Below are 18,637 nucleotides of genomic sequence, written 5' to 3'. Positions count from 1 at the left end.
GGAAAAAGGGCTTTTCCGGAAAAGCAGCCTGCCAATGTAGACGCTCCTTTTCCGGAAAAACTGAAAACGGAATAGTATTCCGTTTTAATCATTTCCGGAAATTCATGCCAGTGTAGACACAGCCACAGAGAAGACTATTCGAGGAGTGATAGTCTAACGAGGGATGTTGCAAATTCCATTAACTATTTGATTAGTTGATTAATCTAAACGTATTGACTAGTCTATTAGTCGATAAGGGCTCTTGCTACATTTCAAAGGCAGAAGAGCCTTGGGGAACATAGAGCCAGTGAGGGACTCAAGCACAAGGCCCGCAGGGCTCTAGTACATTTAAAAAACAGGGAGCACGGGGCCAGCGGGGGACTGCTTGAGTCCCCTGCTTGCCCCATGGTTCCTGCGGCACTTCTACTTTTGAAATGCAGCAAGAACCCCGCTCTCACTACATTTCAAAGGCAGAAGTGCCACCAGTTCCCTGCTGCACCCCTGCCTCCCCACATAAAGACGGTGCTGAGGGAACCATCTTTTAAGCCAGTTCCTCCCGGCACCAGCTCCTGTTTCCCCCCTTGCTGCCTCTCTGATAGAGGCAGCGGGGGGGAGGGGGGAGAAGCAACTAGTCGAGTCACTAGTTGACTAGTCACTTACATCCCTATGTGTAACACAATGGAAGAAAAGAAGAATTGTATTTCAATAATTCACCAATGTGCTACTACAGGATTCCTTCCCAGCCATCTGTAAAATTTATCTGGGAGAACAGCCAAAATGCCATTTTAGTTGGACCTGCCTTGTCGCAGATGCAAAAAGAGAGAGACGGGTCCACTTCTTTACATCCACAACACCAATATACCTTCAGCCTGATTCAAATCTCACTCAGAGGTGTAAATCAGGAACAAAGCCAGTGTACGTGAGAGAAGAGTCTGAGAATAGTCTGGTTCTGCATCTTCTATTACTTTTAGTGCTGACTTTTGGAAGGGAAAACTAATCCAGCTGCATCTTAAATCTCAAATTCTAATAACCTTCAACAGTCTGAGATAGTAACTCACAACACTGTTGAGGCTCCTATAAAATGATATTTTTCCTGCAGAGGTTTAACTGGGAGAAAAAAGGCACTTGAAATGGAATATACCAATTGTACTTCTCTTCTCTGCCACACCTTTCTTCCCTCTGCATGGCTACGTCTACATTGGCCCCTTTTCCGGAAGGGGCATGTTAATTTCACAGGTCGTAATAGGGAAATCCGCGGGGGATTTAAATATCCCCCGCGGCATTTAAATAAAAATGTCCGCCGCTTTTTTCCAGCTTTTAGAAAAGCTGGAAAAGAGCGTCTACTTTGAAGTAGGAATAAGATCCTCCGGAAAAGGGCTTTTTTTCCAGAGGATCGGGGCCAGTGTAGACGCTCTTTTCCGGCTTTTCTAAAAGCCGGAAAAAAGCGGCGGACATTTTTATTTAAATGCCGCGGGGGATATTTAAATCCCCCGCGGATTTCCCTATTACGACCTGTGAAATTAACATGCCCCTTTCGGAAAAGGGGCCAGTGTAGACGAGCCCCATGTGTTTCTCCTGTGCAGATGTAAAAGTCGTGCACCTCAGCAGACAAAGGTAGAAGGGATGAAAGAGCACTTGATGGCTACAACAGTGTGTCCCACCACCAAACAAGTATTTACATTAGCAGGTTGCCATGACAAAGCTGGGAAGACAGCTGCCATTCACATTTCGTCAGACAGGATCACTCAAGTTTCTTCCCAGACGGAGCCATAAACCGGAGAAGGAAAAAGAAGAAACTAAGTGCCCATGAGACAACTTGCTCATTTTTTTTCCAATTGCTTTTATTTAGCACTGGAACCATGAAAGCAACCTCATCCCCCTGCCCATGGAAAAAAAAATGCAGAAGAAATTATGATCAGAAACACAGCAGTCAGGGGACCATGATATAGACTGACCATTTCTTAGACTGCAGATACCTGCAATATTAGTTTCTTGCAGTAACCCTGAGCCACCTCTGCATTTACCACTTGTTTTATTAAACAGTCATCCATCCAATACGTTCTTATGCTTTAACTGCAGGTTTGGGTTTTTTTAGTAAAAATAAGGCCACAATAGCATTAAAAAAAGCATTATCCAGAATATTATCTCAATAGGGCCATTAATCTGGACTCTGTTTAAATTTTTCAAGGGATTAAAGCTAAATTCAAAGTCTATTTCACAGGGTACGCTGGGACCAATACAAGGAAGTAAGATACAAATTATGGATCCTCAGCCATTCTCTTGTGCCAGAAAGCACTGAAAAATGAGACTGAAAGGAGAGGAAGCCAAACAAACTATGAATCTCTAGAGAAGTCCCCGCAATGTAGTTCAGTGAAACTAAAAAGAATCTCCAGAAAGGATCATTCTCCTGTCTACTCCTGAGGCTGCAGACCAGCTCAGAGGCACACATTCTGTCTGATAACAATCATCACCTATGAGTTTCACTACACAAGCTCCAAGATGTGATTCCTTTTGAAAGCAGGTCCACATGCTAAAGCCCCAGGTGGGAAGGATGGAGTGAGAGAGAGGGACAGGTTTTGGACGTCTCATAAAAGAACAAAGGATCTCCTAATCACACCCACGCTGCTACCCAGAAAAACAAATGCCTCTTATGAGCATGACAATAAAAATATCTTCCCCCTCTCTATGGAATTATCCAACTCCTGTTTATTAAATACACAAAAGGACACATGAATAATTACTACAAAAATAAGATACAGGTGCTTCCAGCACTGCTTGGGGAGAAAGAAAACAGTCAACATTTCCGTGATCAGAGCATCGAAAGCACATTATGTTGCTTCAACTGGATTTAAAAGGGCACCTGGTAACACACATATTAAACACAAAAGCTATCTGGCACCTATTTTACACGGCAGCTTCCCAGTTTCACATCTGATTGCTTCTCCAACGGGCAGGCTATGGAGGCAAATGCGGGCAGAAATGGCAGGAAACTACACTCAAGGCAAAGGGGAAAGAACTGGTCTGCTCCTCCCCATTACTATCTATTAAGTTGGGAGAAAACTACTTTGCTAACAGGAAATACACAGGCATCCAGGAGATGTCAGATGAGACCACACAAATTTGTAATGGAGGCCCCTGACTTGCGACTGCCCGAGTTCCGACCCCCTGCACTTACAAACTTTTTTTAAGTGCGGAAGGGGCTGGAAACCTCCGACTTATGTCCTCGGCCCGCATTTATGATGGCGCACGGCACTTATCGTAAATGCGGATTCGAGTTACAATGCCCCTGACTTGCGACACTTCCTCCAGAACCAATCGCATTGCAAGTCGGGGGCCTCCTGTACTGCTTTTCAACTCTTGTGAACCAACAGAGCTAAAATAGAGTGAGCTGTGGATTCTATTCTAGCTTGAGTATTATATAGAATTAGCAATAAGTTTAAATTGTTACAGCTGTAGCATTCCATAGCAGGGTTACGGACATCTCAGGGAGCACATTGTTTGTAGGGATGAAAATTAGGATCAGCATCTTTTTATTTATAAACTACCTATTTGAATGGTACTCTTTGAGAAACAATACATATGGACTCTCATGGTATCCTTTTTCCAAAGTCATTTTGTAGAACAGATTTGTATTTTAAGACCCTCAAATAGGTTAGTTTAGAAGGCTTCCATTCACTCCAAAAAATAGTGGATCCCACTACTAAAATACCCACAAACCAATAGGACACTGAGATCTGTGTTTGAGTTTAGGAATGAGCTGGCATGGGGACTATATTGCCAGTTAACTCAAGTATAAATGAAATCAATGTAAATTTGGAATATGCAAGGAATCGTAGAACTAGAAGGGCCCTTGAGAGGTCTCCAAGTCCAATCTCCTGCACTCGTGACAAGACCAAGCACAAGCTAGACCTGTGGGGGGCAACCTGCGGCCCCATTGGGGTTCTACGTGTGGCCCGCAAGACATCTTGTTTTATTGTTGCCCATGCTCAGGGTTGCCAGATTCCACTGGTTTCTGTCCATGTCATTCTTTTCCTACCTGTATTACTAAAGTGACACCCATGTAAAGCAAGGGCACATGAAGTGAAGTACGTTCGGATTGCACACAGTATTGACTGTAAGAGCCATGCGCTCCCTCTGCATCTAATCAAAGAGCTGCTACAATTCAATTGGCACACCCCAGAAATTTTAGGTAGCCAAGCACAGTTAGCAAAACTACCCTAACCCAGGAGACTGACTTGGTTACAATAGTCTTGCAGCCCACTGAGATGAAGGAGGGATGGCCACTCATGCAATCCACTCGGTAGCCTAGGTTGTCCATTGCTGATCTAGACCATCCCTGACAGTGTTTGTCTAACCCAGTGGTCCCCAACACGGTGCCCGCGGGTGCCATGGCACCTGCGGGGCCATTTGTGTGCACCCGCCAAGTGCTTGGGGCTGGCCTGGCCCCGGGCGCGTGGCATTTGGAGGGGGCGCCGGCCCCCAGCGCGCGGCGCTTGGGAGGAGCACCGGCCCCGGGAGCGCGGCGTTTGCAGGGGGGGGGGGGGGGGCGGCCCCGGGCGTGCGGCGCTTGGGAGGAGCGCCGGCCCCGGAGCGCGGCGCTTGCGGGGGGGCCCCCGCTCCCGAGCACGCGGCTATGTGGGGGGCGCCCCCGGGCGTGCATGTGTCCCCGCCCTCTGGCGCCCGGCAGGCGAACGGCCACGCCCCCTGGCACCCGGCAGCCTCTAAAGGTTGGGGACCACTGGTCTAACCTGTTCTTAAAAATCTTCAATGAGGAAGATTCCACAACATCCCTAAGCAATTTATTCCAGTGCTTCACCAACCTGACAGGAAGTTTTTCCTAATGTCCAACCTAAACCTCCCTTGCTGCAATTTAAGCCCATTGCTTCTTGTCCTGTCCTCAGAGGTCAAGGAGAATAATTTTTCTCCCTCCTGCTTGTAATACTCTTTAAGCAGGATCAGACTCTCAGAAGCTAACTCAGTTATCCTAGTATGGTCTACCTACACTGTAGCTGAAGCACTGATACATAAAGGACTTCAGCATCGAATAGACCAGTGTTTCTCAACCAGTGGGACGAGTACCCTTGGGGTACTTGAGAGAAGTCTGGGGGGGGGGGGTATGTCAACACAACTGAAATTTGGAGAAAACCGAATTTTTGTTTTAAGTTTTACGGCGCTTGATTATTTTTGTTCTTTTTACATCCAAAAATGTAATTGCCCGCCAGGCTACAATTAAGTTGTTTAAACAAATGTGCTGCAATGGTAGAAAAAAATTGTGTCTGAAAACTGTAGGCACTGGGGGTACTTACAATTTTTTTCCTTTTGAAAAAGGGGTACTTAGGGTTGAGAAAAAGGTTGAGAAACACTTGAATAGACCATGGATTCTCAAACTTCACTGGACCACAACCCCCTTCTGACAACAAAAATTACTACATGACCCCAGCGAGGGACCAAAGCCTGAACCAGAGCCCTGTGCCTGGGGGAAGCGAGGGGGGGGGCAAAGCAAAGAGAGAAGGCAAAACTGAATCAAGGTAAAACTGAAGCACAATGGCTTCAGTCCCAGGCAGAGGACCTATAGTGTCAGGGTCTATAGAGTAACTGAAATTACAGTGTAGACAAGATCCTCAGTTAAAGACTAGTTTTAACCTAGCTTGGCTACTCCAAAGTTTAACAGCAATTAGTAAACCACATTTTCCTGGTTATGTCTACTTGGCCACAGACTATCAGGAAGGGGACACAGGGACTACTAATTTAACTTCACTTGGTTAGCATGGTGTCCAAGAAAATCTTGGTTCTCCCTTGTCAAGGATACAAGTTAAACAGCCACAGCTCAGGCAGGATAATAAGGGACTGACACTCACTTCTACTCTGAATCCCATAATTCACTGGTATTTGAAGTCTGCTTTGGCTGAATGTTAAAGCCCAAACCTCCGTGTCATTTCTACTGCGTATGATGAAATCATTTCTTACCCATGTTGAGACAAGTTTGTGGTCACTAGTACAGTTTTCACTTCTTCCACACCACTGCCATCAACCACATTGTCAGGTGTCGTTACCACGACCACCTCCTCCATGTGAACGCTCACATCTGGGGTCGCCATGGTTAGGCAAAAGAGCACAGCAATCACCAGCTATGTGGAGAAGTCCCTCCGGGAACTGGTTTCCTGTGTTTAAAAAAAAAAAAAAAAAAAAAGAGAGCAAAAATGTGATAGATGAGAAGATTCCCAGTAGTAAAACTGGCTAGAAAAATAAGAACCACAGAATTGTAGAACACTAGAAGTGGAAGGGACCTTGAGAGGCCATCAAGTCCAGTCCCCTGCCCTCACAGTACGATCATCTATATCATCCTTGATAGATGTCTGTTTAACCTGTTCTTAAATATCTCCAGTGATGGAGATTCTACAACCTCCCTAGTATCAGAGGGGTAGCCGTGTTAGTCTGAATCTGCAAAGCGGCGAGGAGTCCTGTGGCACCTTATAGACTAACCGAAGTGTTGGAGCATAAGCTTATGCTACAACACTTTGGTTAGTCTATAACAGTGATCTCCAACCTTTTTACACCCAAGATCACTTTTTAAATGACAGACCAAGCTAAGATCTACCGCCCCACTCCTTCCTTGAAGCCCCACCCCTTTCTATTCCCCTCCTCTCTATCACTTACCATCCCCAATCCTTATACTGCTACTTTAAAAAAAATTCCCAACATTCCTCGCAGCTATTCACCTGTGCTGTTGCTCGGTGAGTAGCTGCTCCTCAAATGAGGAAATCTAATGTAAATGTATTGCACAGGCACGCAGTTCAGAGAGGGCTCAAGAGCTACTCTTAGAGCCTCTGAGATCTACCGGTAGATCGCGATCTACTGGTTGGTGACCACGGGTCTATAAGGTGCCACAGGACTCCTCGCTGCTTTTACAACCTCCCTAGGCAACTTATTCTAGTGCTTAACCACCCTGACAGTTTTCTAATGTCCAACCTAAACCCCTTCTGCAATTTAAGCTCATTGCTTCTTGTCCTATCATCAAAGATCAAGGAGAACAATTTTTCTCTCTCCTTCTTGCAACACCCTTTTAGATACTTGAAACGGCTATCATGTCTCCTCCACTCAGTCTTCTCTTCTCTAATCAAACCCAATACTTTCAGTCTTCCCTCCTAGGTCAAGTTTTTTAGACCTTTAGTCTAGACACCTGGGCTGTGTCTACACTGCACCCCTTTTCCGGAAAAGGGATGCAGATTAGACACTTCGGAATTGCAAATCCGCGGGGGATTTAAATATCCCCCGCGGCATTTGCATTTACATGGCTGCCACTTTTTTCCGCGTAAGTCGGGGACTGCCTGTACTAGTTTGAAGCCTGCTACCCATTCCTTTCCTTTGGTGTCCTCTAGTCCTTCTTTATGGGAACTAATGAAGAACTTTTCTGTATGCACCCTCTGGTCAGTTTCAGCAGTGGCTGAATCAGGACGCCTGGGGCAGAGCAGCTGGGGTGCTGCTGGGTTGGTCCAGTAGCGCCGAGGGGCGGCGCTACTGGAGCAACCCAGCAGCACCCCAGCTGCTCTGCCCCAGGTGTCCCCAAGTCAGCCGCTGCTGAAACTGACCAGTGCTGACTACAGGAAGCCCGAGACAGAGTTGCTCTGCCCCGGCTTCCTGGAATCAGCCGCTGATCAGTTTCAGCAGCAGCTGACTTGGGGACGCCTGGGGTTCTTAAGTTGAATCTGTATGTAAGAACTGGCGTCCAGATTCAGCCTGTTGAAACTGATCAGCGGCTGATTCCAGGAAGCCCGGGGCAGAGCAACTCTGCCTCGGGCTTCCTGTAGTCAGCCGCTGGTCAGTTTCAGCAGCGGCTGAATCTGGATGCCAGTTCCGACTTACATACAGATTCAACTTAAGAACAAACCTACAGTCCCTATCTTGTACATAACCTGGGGACTGCCTGTACTGCCTCCATTCACAAAGTGAAACAACAGAAGCCAGACCCTGAATTATTTTGGCCCCATGAAATAGCACACTGGAGAAAAAACATTCAAAGTGGAGTCTGCCTGTGTTACTGGCATTTATTAATGTAATTATTCACCAAAGAATATCTTCAATTGGCTAGCTTTGCCTGACACTAAAGAACTATTGACCAGCAAGCTACTATCTCTGCCTTATAACAATAGGACTGCATTTTGCAATCTGAGGCTTTTCCCTCGTTAGTCCTTCCTTCCCCAAAATCTGTTTCACAATGGGGAGAGAGGCTAATACATGTCATCTCCCGCATCTTTGTTATAAATTGCAAGAACACCTTTACTGTTTTGAGTGGCAGCAGTCAAAGTCTTCAGTGTATCAGCTCACCATCCTCTTTGCCAGCATCCCTGGCACTTCACAACATAGGAATTGCTTTCCCAGGTCAAACAAATGGCCATTCTAGTTCAATATTCTGCCTCTGACAGTAGACTGTACCAAGTGCCTCAAAGCTCAATGCAAGAAACATCTTAATGATTCCTTATCACGTGTGCAGGTAGCATCTTTCTTAGGGATTTCAACATGTAGTCGATTACATGATTAACTGATAAGCCTGAACGTATTGGTTAATCCTGTTGACTACAAGCATGCCCCTCCCCTAGCTGCCTCTGATAAAGAGGCAACAAGTAAGAGGAGAGAGGGGAGGGCAGGCACAGATACATGCAGGAAGCCCTCCGTGCATGCCAGCTTCTGCAGAGCTGCCTCCCTCCCCCCGCCTCCCACAGAGGCAGCAGGGGTGGGGGAAAGAGGGGCAGAAGGGAGCTGATGCTCGATGGGAGCTACCTTAAAAGCTGACTCTCCACAAACACCAGCTGAGACAAAGGCAGCAGTGCACGGGGTGGGGGAGGAGGCAGTAGCCTGTATACACTGGAAGCAGCTTTCAAACTAGCATAATGGCTCCCATGGAGCTGCCTCCCCCTGCCATGCTGCTGCCTCTATCAAAGGCAGCGGGGGGGGGGGGGGGGGAGGGGGCGGGGGGAGAAGTGATGCAGGCAAGCACCAGCTCCAGCCTCCCCCCAACATGTAACCGCTAACATTTCCTGGTTTCTTGTGTACACAAATACCTGATAGTTAACATCCCTAATCTTTCTAACCTATCAATTAAGAGTTGGCTTCAAAGTGCTACATAGACTAGAAACTTAAAGGCAAAGAGATACCCCCCCCAGGATCCTCTTTACTGACACTAAAAGTGGTTTAAAAACCAACAACCCTGGCTACTCTAAAAAAAAAAGTTGAAGATGATCCAGGCATGGCTCGGAGATGCTCCAGGTAGCAACACAGAGCCAGGAACCCAACTACTAATAATGAAAATAGTTTCTCCTCCATTGTGTGCATGTGCATGTTAAAAAAGCCACACACATAGAATGGAGGAGAAACAAACTATTTGCCAAGGGAAGCAATGGTGTAAGACTGGAATACAATAAAAGACGCTGTGTAAATGGTTATTTTTCCTGTCTTCTTTGCCCTGTTTTTAAGTGTAATTAAATATGCACTGGCTGAGAGGCAGGAAGATAATTTGGGGGCTATGGTGGCAGGCAAATCTGCATGGTAAAGGAAAGAAAGCATGGAAAGGTAAAGATGAACTGGGAAGGGTGAAGGAACAGCAATAAAAGCTATGTTTGTAAGGCATGTAGGACAAAGGGGCCCTCAACTTGGTGAGACTTTAGAGGCTACCATCTTATAAATGTCAAATAATGATACCAAGTTTTTGGGAATGTACCAGGAAACAGGAGAATAAGGAAGCGTCAACAGTGCAGAAACTCTGGGCAGCAGCAAAAATGGACTGAAGACTAGGGGTTTTTAGGTTGGCATAAGTAAGTCAGGAGCTGTGCTGACTGGGCAGTGAGCAATCTTCAAGGATAAGGGTAACAGCTGCTCTCAACACGTGGTGAAAAGTGTAGTGTGTAAAAGTTTTCAGCACGTTAAAATAGAAAAAATTTTAAACACAATTGGTTCCGACATTCACACAAGACATTAAATAACAAGAAAGGAGACAAATGACAGATTGAGGGTATAATCCAGAATGCGTCTTATGGCACTCTGAGGAGCAGAAGAGAGTGCCTTCGGATTTCTGGAGGTAATAGTAATTTCTGTACATTAATTCATGGAAACCAGTCAATTCCAGGAGGTAAATGCAATTTCTTTCTATTCTCAGAAGTTTTAGCCCAGATCAAAACTTTGCAGAATTGGAAGGCATAAAGTGACAGAGAAAACTGTTTTCAAGTCAGTGTTTCTAAGGGACTGGTAATAAATTTAAGAGGAAAACTATTTTTAGAGTCCCAATTTTAATGTTGATGGTGTCCTTTTGAAAGATGTAATGGTCTCAGCTAACTCTTGCTATTAGCTTTCATCTTAAACACCTCTGGAATTACTTTTGTCAGGTGCAAAACAGACTGCTGCAGACAGTTTGGATGCTGGGATCAGCGATTCAAATGCAAAAGATTACAAGTGACAAAACAGGAAACCTCTAGCCCAAGGCCTACTTATTTAGTTTCTTTCTCTCTCACTCACTCACTCGCACACTTCTTCACATCTAATGTAGTATAGCATACTGTACACTACAAACGGACACACAAAAGCTATTTCTGTTGCTCCCAGTCTTTACACAGGATACTAACACCTGCCCTTCCCCTCTTTTCCGGGCTGAGCACTTGTGCTCACAGTTGCTGCCCTAGCTGCCTCTGCCTTCCTGGCCACATATCTAACCCAGACACCCACTTTCTAGCCATGAAGGGCCCAAGCTCTAACTCTAGAGCAAGGCCTGGAATCCCCTATTGCCTAAGAATCACAGAGCTCTGAATCAGCAGCTGCCAACTCTAGGCAAGCAGCAGGCCTACGCACGGCTCTGAAGCACACATGAGCAGGGCTGCTGCTGACGAACAGCTCCAGACCCAGCAGATTCATCCTCTGCCTGCTGTCTCCCCAGGCTCTCTGTATCCCTGTCCTATGCCTTCTACAACCTTCTGGTGGTCTTGTACTCTTTTTTTAATCCATTCATCCCTTTCTTTGACAATGCCTGGTGCCTTTACCTAGAGCCCCGCTTTCCAAAACTGACACTTTTCTACACATGGATCCTTGGACTCAGGTAGAGCCCCAATGAAGTCAGAAGAGGTCAGCCCAGGAAAAGAAGTCCACACATGTAGAAACTGTCACAGATCGGGGCCCTGGTTTTATAGTCCACTCGTCCTACAGAAAAGCAGAGCAGGAGAGAGGCCAAGACAGTTTAAGGCTCCTTATAAAAACCAACTTGATCATCAAGTTGTTTGCCAAAAACAAGACAACACACACAAATTGCCCTGTATCTCTCCCTCCCCTCTACTTCTTCCCAGCCAACTGGGCTATTTTAAAAAAAAGTTGTATTGCATGTCCCCTCCTTCAAGGACAAGCTGCAGATCTGCTCTGACCTACATTTAAAAATCCAGAGTGCACTGGCTGACCAATATAGAGATGAGAAAGAATTGCCCACTTCTTCAGCTTCCTTGTAAATACAACCGGTTATGCCCCTTATGGCGCTTTGCGATGAGCCCAAAGGGCAGTACAGGCCATGGCAATCTGAGGGGAGCTAGAACCGCAATTCAGACAAGCAGACGTGCAGATAGCTTCTTCTACCAGTCGGTGCCATTTCCCAACACTGAAGTGAGAGGCCAGTTTTTATTTCAGCTTCAGATTGGACACGATTGTAACTCAGGCTCAAATCTTCAAAGTGCTGTACACCTGAGAAATGGGGATTATACTTCTTTTCTCCCACATCTGTCTTGAGAAGGTAACAATGCAAGTTCTTCAGGGAAGGAAATGTCAGTACAGCACCCAGAGTCACAGAACCACTAATCACATTTAAAAATAATAATTTTCAGCCAAAATTCTTAAACCAGCCTTAACTCTGCCCCATTATTCCCAGCCAAACTTTCTCATCTAATGGTCAGACACAGAAAAAGAACACCACTGTCCCAAAGGAAACTCTACATACTGGGTTTCAAATTATAACTGAGCCTAACTTTTTCTTCAGTGCTTTTGCAGGAACCACAACTTTCTGTTCTATATAGGTTCTTATACCATGCATATCACCATAGTATCTGAGTACCTTCCACTAGTGCATTACTACATCTTTCATGTCCACCCACCAACCATTCAGCAACATGCATCCATCCTCCCACCATGGATGGAGACCCTGGAGGTTTTTCGCCTTCCTCTGTAGCATGGGGTACAGATCACAGCTGGAGGATTCTCTGCATCTTGGGGTCTTCAAAGTATTTGAAGGCTTCAATATCTGAGATATAGGTGAGAGGATTATTGTAGGAGGGGGTGGGTGAGATTCTGTGGCCTGCACTGTGCAGGGGGTCAGACTAGATGATCATAATGGTCCCTTCTGACCTTAAAGTCTATGAGACCTCATGCCACCCTATGCAGCTTCCCAATATTGGCCAAACACCTTATTGCTCTAGCCACTGTACAATCCAAAGATCAACTACTACTGTGGCCTTCTCTCCGCCAGTGAGCTTGAGGACAAACAATACAATGCATGCATATGTAATACTGGCCTGGAATTTCTCCAAACCTGCTAGAAACCTTAGGTAAATATTAGTGTAAAATCTGTAATTCATATATGCAATAGGAAAGGACGTATGGTGTGAGAGAATTCAGTTACCTTCTCTTAACTGTTGTTCTTTGAGATGTGCTGTTCATGTCCATTCCAACTGTGTGTGTGCAGGGAAGCCAGAAGATTTTACCCTTAGCAGCATTCATTGGATCAGTCTAGGTGCCCCCTGGAGTGGTGCCATAATGGTGTCTAGTATATAAGCCCTGCTATCCTACCAACCGCCCAGTTCCTTCTTGCTTTCAGTTCCAGCAGCGGGGTAAGAGGGTGGGTATTGGAATGGATATGAACAATACATTTTGAAGATCAACAGTTATGAGAAGGTGAGGAACCATTTTTTCTTCGAGTGCTTGTCCGTGTGCATTCCAGTCGGGTAACTCCCATGCCTAGGTTCAGGAGGTAGGGTTGGAATCATAAACGGATTGGAACACAGTCCCACCAAAGGCCACAATATCCACTAGGCCAGAGACAATCGAACATGTGGACAGACAACCCTGTTGACTCTCTACAGATTGCTGTAACACCCATGAATACAGGAGACTATCCAAGAGGAGATACATTGAGAGGATAGACTGGCCCTTCATTCTATCCGTAATTGCTACAAATTGGTGTGACTTCCTAAACGGTCTACTTCTCTCAATGTAAAAGGCCAAAATCCCGCAGACATCTAGAGAGTTGAGTCTTTGTTCCCGACTCCCAGAATGCAGCTTAGGATAGAATATGGAGAGAAATATGTCCTGATGGATGTGGGATTGTGATAACACTTTAGGGAGGGCTTGGCTGCATCTTGTCCTTAAGAATGTCATATAGGATGTAAGAATGTCAGGACCCAGAGCTCCAAAAACCTCCTTGCCCTCCAGCCCCCACGGGTTAACCAGAACCTGTAAGCATCACCCATTAAGGGTGATGCTTACCAGTTAACTGGTTAAGCTTTCACATCCCTACTGTGTAGTGCCGAGTAATGGGACCCCAAAGACCGGTAAATCCTGGTTTCGTGACTGACTGGTGTTAGTGAAACCCATGTCAGAGATGGAGATCAATACAACAGGAAGAAGGGCTTGCCGTAAGATGGACCCAGCTGTCTAGCAACCACAGGTGCCTCGACTTCTCAAAGAACCCGGCACTGTCATATGAATCAGCTTCCAGGCTGCTTCAACGGTCTCCATAGTGGAGGGAAGCTGAATTTCCCAGCCCATGTTGGTCTGCGAGTGGTGCTGGGTTGGACTTGACTGAACCTCTTGTGGGGCTGGAGTCAACACACCCACAGGAGCCACCTTGCTCTGCACCTGCTGAGGGGGCTGCTGCCTCCCTGTGGAGGATTGTTTTTTTGAACACTGGAGGAATGGCTTCTCTCATGTCTCTGCTTCTTCTGGGGAACCAGAAACAGGGATTTGTGCCTGCCCCCTTTAAAATCACCACCATGCCGTTACAGCTCCCTGATAGGCACCAAATCACATGCTGTCGGCACTGGTGCACTTTGTACTCAGAAAGGTACTGCATGTAAGGGCTGCCGACTTTGGGTCAGATTGGGAGCAAAGAGCCCCCATAAGAATGATCCTGAGCCTCTTCTCACAATCTCCAAGTGTCCGCGGGTGAAAACTTTTACAAATACGGCAGTTTTCTTTCTGGTGTCTCTCACACAGACACTTGAAGCGCTCAGTCACTCTTTGGCAGAAGCCTGGCAAGCTTTAAACCCCGGGGACTGAAACACAACCTGGTATGGGGAGAGGGGAGGTACCCCCTAACTGCTAACCCAACTATAACTAACAGCTGAGTAAACTATTAACAGACAAACAGGATACTACTAATGACACTTGGTAGAGCAAGAGGTTCCAGCTGCCATCACCAGGTTATAAGGAAGGACTGGGGAGTTGGTGGGTCAGCAGGGCTATATATTAGACACCATAATGACACCTCTCCAACTGGCACCCAGACTGACCCAAAGGATGCTGTTAAGTTAAAAAATGTCAGCTTTCCTGCATGCGCATGCACGCACCACTGATTGTTTTTTCAAGTGCTTGTCCATGTGCATTCCAGAGCTCAGGCTCTTTTATCTAGCTCTTTAAGTGCAAAAGTATTGCCAAACTTTTTAAAAATAATTAATGTTACAACAACCGAATGATAAAATAATGTATATTATTTACAACTTTAAACACATCTGTCTAATTCAAACTTAAAAACCTCAAAGTGACAGGGATCCCACAACCAGGTAATCCAGTTTTTCCCTAATAACTAATCTAAGTTTCTCTTGCTGCAAACTCAGCTGCTCATTTCTTGTCCATCCTTTGATGGACATAGAGAAGGACTGATCACCATCCTCTACATAACGTTTCACATATTTAAAGACTGCTGTCACCCTTCATTCTCTTTTCTAGACTAAACTTGCCCCATTTTTCAACCTTAAAGAAGTGCACCCCCAAGAATTTGGGCGCTGATTTAAGTATTAATGAAAGAGAGGTGTTCACAACAACAGCCAGAGCCAAAAGAGGACAAGGAATTGCTAGGAAAATGCTCTCCTTTGCTTTCCAGGGTACCTCCACAGTAGGACCAACAACAGGGTATTTATTGAGTGAAGACTGCCAATCATGCCAACTTATGTGGTACTTTTAAGAGGCAAACAGTGAGGAAGCAGGAGAGAAAAATCATTTCCTCTTAAGACATCAGCAAATGTCTACACCAACAGTAACAAAAATCTAAACATAATTAAGCTTATATTTTTGCAGATTTTGTGCCAACAACTGCAACATGGACCATGATGAAATCATGCAGTTTTCTTGAAAACAAGTCTGTATTTCATCCACTTAAAATGTATAGTGATGGTAACCGTGCAATTAATGGCATGCAAAGGTCTCTCTTTCCACCCCACAAGACTCCTCCCAGAGTGCCAGACTACTGCACTCTTGAAATAACCAAGGCTTTATATGATTGGGGGAGGGAAGGGGGTGAGAGAAGGGTGCTTATTATTTAAAACGGACACGTTTGGTGAAAAGGGCAAAGTAGATGGAAGGCCAAGAGAAACAACATTTGAACTTTAGGCAGCAATAAGTTAGAAGCAAGGACAGGGCAGCCAGACAAAGCAAAAGAGGGGAGTGGATTTATATACATTAGCTATAGTTAATATTCACTTCATGATACAGCCCTTTCTCTCATTTCTTTCATTGGTCAAAGTGTAAGCTCTTTGTGCCAAGGACTAGGTCTAACTTTACATCTGTAAAATGCCTTGTACACGTTGGATGCTATATAATAAACAAATTGCTCATGATGGAACATGAAATTCAGATGTAAAGAAGCCAATGCCAGGTACAACAGTAAATCACAGGGACTAAATCAAAGCAGCCATCAAGATCATCAGAGCTCATCAAAAAAATTTCCAGTGGAACCAAAATGTTTCTTGGGCTGCCCGGCTCCCCTGATGCCCATCAAGAGGATTCCCAGGTCCTCTGCCAGGCTCCCAGGCTTCCCAAGTTGCAACCTCCCCGGGGTTTCCCAATTAAAATGTGACAGGAAGGAATTTTTTCCTAGCCAGTTCTGGTCCCTATGCTTCTCTGCTCCAAGAAACCTTGTATCAGAGAGACAGAGACAGAAATCCAAGCACTTTGGCAGGACTAACTACTACAGGCAGTCCCTTATTTACGCGGATCCGACTTGTGTCGGATCCGCAGTTACGAACGGGGCTGCCCCAGAGTACACGGACTGCGGGACCTCGCGGTCCTGCCGCCCGTGTACTCTGGGGCTTTCTTTGCGTCTCCCTGGTCTGCAGACCAGGAAGACGCAGAGCAAAGCCGCGGAGGGGCTCGGGCAGCAGGGCAGCCCTGCTGCCCGAGCCCCCCCCCGCGCGGCTCCGCTGCCGGCTTCCCCGCGGCTTTGCAAAGCTGCGGGGGGGCTCGGGCAACAAGGCAGCCCAGGCGCGCCTGGGGTGCTCCGCTGCTGGCTTCCCCGAGGCTTTGCAAAGCCGGGGGGGGGGGCTCGGCCAGCGGGGCACCCCAGGCGCGCCTGGGCTGCTCCGCTGCCGGCTTCCCCGAGGCTTTGCAAAGCAGCGGGGGGGCTCGGGCAGCGGGGCACCCCAGGCGCGCCTGGGCTGCTCTGCTGCCAGCTTCCCCGCGGCTTTGCAAAGCCGCGGGGGAAGCCAGCAGCGGGACAGCCCAGACGCCCTGCGGCTGTCCCGCTGCCAGCGTCCTCAGAGGCTTTGCTCCCCGTCTCCCTGGTCTGCTGGTCTCCAGCAGACCAGGGAGACTGGGAGCAAAGCCGCGGAGGACCCAGGCGGCGGGACCGCGGTGCGTCTCGGTCCACCGCCCGTGTCTTCCTGGTCTGCTGGGGTGGGGGGGGCACAGCTAGTACGCCCCCCCCCCCCCCCAGCAGACTAGGCTTTTCTCCAGATGCCTGTGGCAGAGCAGCTGAGGTGCTGCCGGTTGGTCCCGCAGCGCCGCTCTGGGCGCTACTGGTCCAACCCAACAGCACCCCAGCTGCTCTGGTCTTGATTCAGCCGCTGCTGGTCAGTTTCAGCAGCGGCTGAATCAGGACGCCTGGGGCAGAGCAGATGGGGTGCTGCTGGGTTGGTCCAGTAGTGCCAAGGAGCGGCGCTACTGGAGCAACCCAGCAGCACCCCAGCTGCTCTGCCCCAGGCGTCCCCAAGTCAGCTGCTGCTGAAACTAACCAGCGCTGACTACAGGAAGCCCGAGGCAGAGTTGCTCTGCCCCGGGCTTCCTGGAATCAGCTGCTGATCAGTTTCAGCAGCAGCTGACTTGGGGACGCTTGGGGTTCTTAAGTTGATTCTGTATGTAAGTCAGAACTGGCGGTCAGTTTCAGCAGCGGCTGAATCTGGACGCCAGTTCCGACTTACATACAGATTCAACTTAAGAACAAACCTACAGTCCCTATCTTGTACATAACCCGGGGACTGCCTGTATTCAGGAATACAAAGGCCCCTGATTAGAAGTTGGAGGGGGAAGGGGCAAGAAGGGGGAAATCACAGAATACTAGAACTGGAAGGGACCTCGCAAGGTCAAGTCCAGAACCAAGCACCATCTAGATCAAGCCTGGGCAAAATACGGCCCGTGGGCTAGATCTGGCCTGCCATACCAGGAGGCAGTGGGGAGCCCCAGGCAGGCTCCCCTGCTTGTCCAGCAGAAACACAGCTGATGGGCGCTTTCTCCTTGAGTCTGGAAGGGAGGGGGGAGATTCAGATGCTGCACCCACCCCCAGCACAATCCCATTGGCCAGTTCCTGGACAGACACTGGCCAATGGGAGCTGCCTGTTTAAATAACAGGCAGCCACAAAGCAGGAACTTCCTGTTCATTCACTCAAGCACATGGCCAAGCAGGCAGAAACATTTTAAGCTCTGCAAGTCTTTAGCTCTGCAGGCAGGCAAGTCTCCTGGCGAGAACCTGCCTCTGGCACCTCAGCCCCTCCCCTCCACAACCCTCTGCCCCACACTTCTACCCTGCTACTCCACATGCACCCGTACTCCTCCCAGATCTGGCATCCCAAACTCCTGCCCAAAATCACAATCCCCTCCTATCCTAGGTCACATCCCAAAACTCTGCACCCCAGTTCCCTGCCCTAGGTCACAACTACCTCCTTCACCCAAACTCCCTCCCAGACCCGATTCTCCCTCCTGCACCCTAATCCTTTACCCCAAGCTCCTTTCTGCACTCAACCTCCATCCCAGACCTCCTCCATTAATACCATGAAAGAATGTGGCCCTCAACCACTTCCCAAAATCTTGGGAGTGGGCCCCCCCAGTCAAAAATTATTGCCCATCCCTCATCTAGATCATGCTTGAGAGATGTTTGTCTAACCTGCTCTGAAGTATCTCCGATAATAGAGACTCCACAACTTCCTTAGGCAATTTATTCCAGAGTTTAACCACACTGCCAGTTAGGAAGTTCTTCCACATGTCCAATCTAGAAAGGAGAATGGTTAACCAGTAAGCATCATCCTTACCGGGTCATGTTTACAGGTTACAGTTAACTGGCAGCCCTGCCAGGCCAGAGCAGCCCACCACACTGCAAGTGGGAGAGCTCTCCAGCCAGCCTGGAGCAACCTTCCCATCCCTGTTTAAGCGGTTA

General features: G+C 47.5%; 1 protein-coding gene across 10 annotated transcripts in view; it reads right to left on the bottom strand.

Annotated features, from left to right (window-relative positions):
• GMEB2 (glucocorticoid modulatory element binding protein 2) overlaps window positions 1-18,637 on the bottom strand; it is a 50,863-nt gene that overhangs the window by 28,421 nt on the left and 3,805 nt on the right. For 2 of the 10 annotated variants that reach the window (XM_075900936.2, XM_075900937.2), the window contains exon 2: window positions 18,368-18,472. The exons of 4 other annotated variants lie outside the window; for them this stretch is intronic. In XM_075900936.2, coding sequence (XP_075757051.2) covers window positions 18,368-18,465 — 98 coding nt within the window. In that variant the 5' untranslated portion in view covers window positions 18,466-18,472. Of the gene's footprint in view, window positions 1-5,946; window positions 6,141-18,367; window positions 18,473-18,637 lie in introns of those variants that run through there. 4 more of the 10 variants (XM_075900934.2, XM_075900935.2, XM_025189347.3 and 1 more) reach the window with 3 other exon arrangements.

The sequence above is a fragment of the Pelodiscus sinensis genome, chromosome 17 (assembly GCF_052426305.1).
Source record: "Pelodiscus sinensis isolate ZL-2025 chromosome 17, ASM5242630v1, whole genome shotgun sequence".
Taxonomy (NCBI): domain Eukaryota; kingdom Metazoa; phylum Chordata; order Testudines; family Trionychidae; genus Pelodiscus; species Pelodiscus sinensis.
The sequence above is the reverse complement of the archived record's forward strand: the minus strand, read 5'-3'. Positions and strand labels throughout refer to the sequence as shown.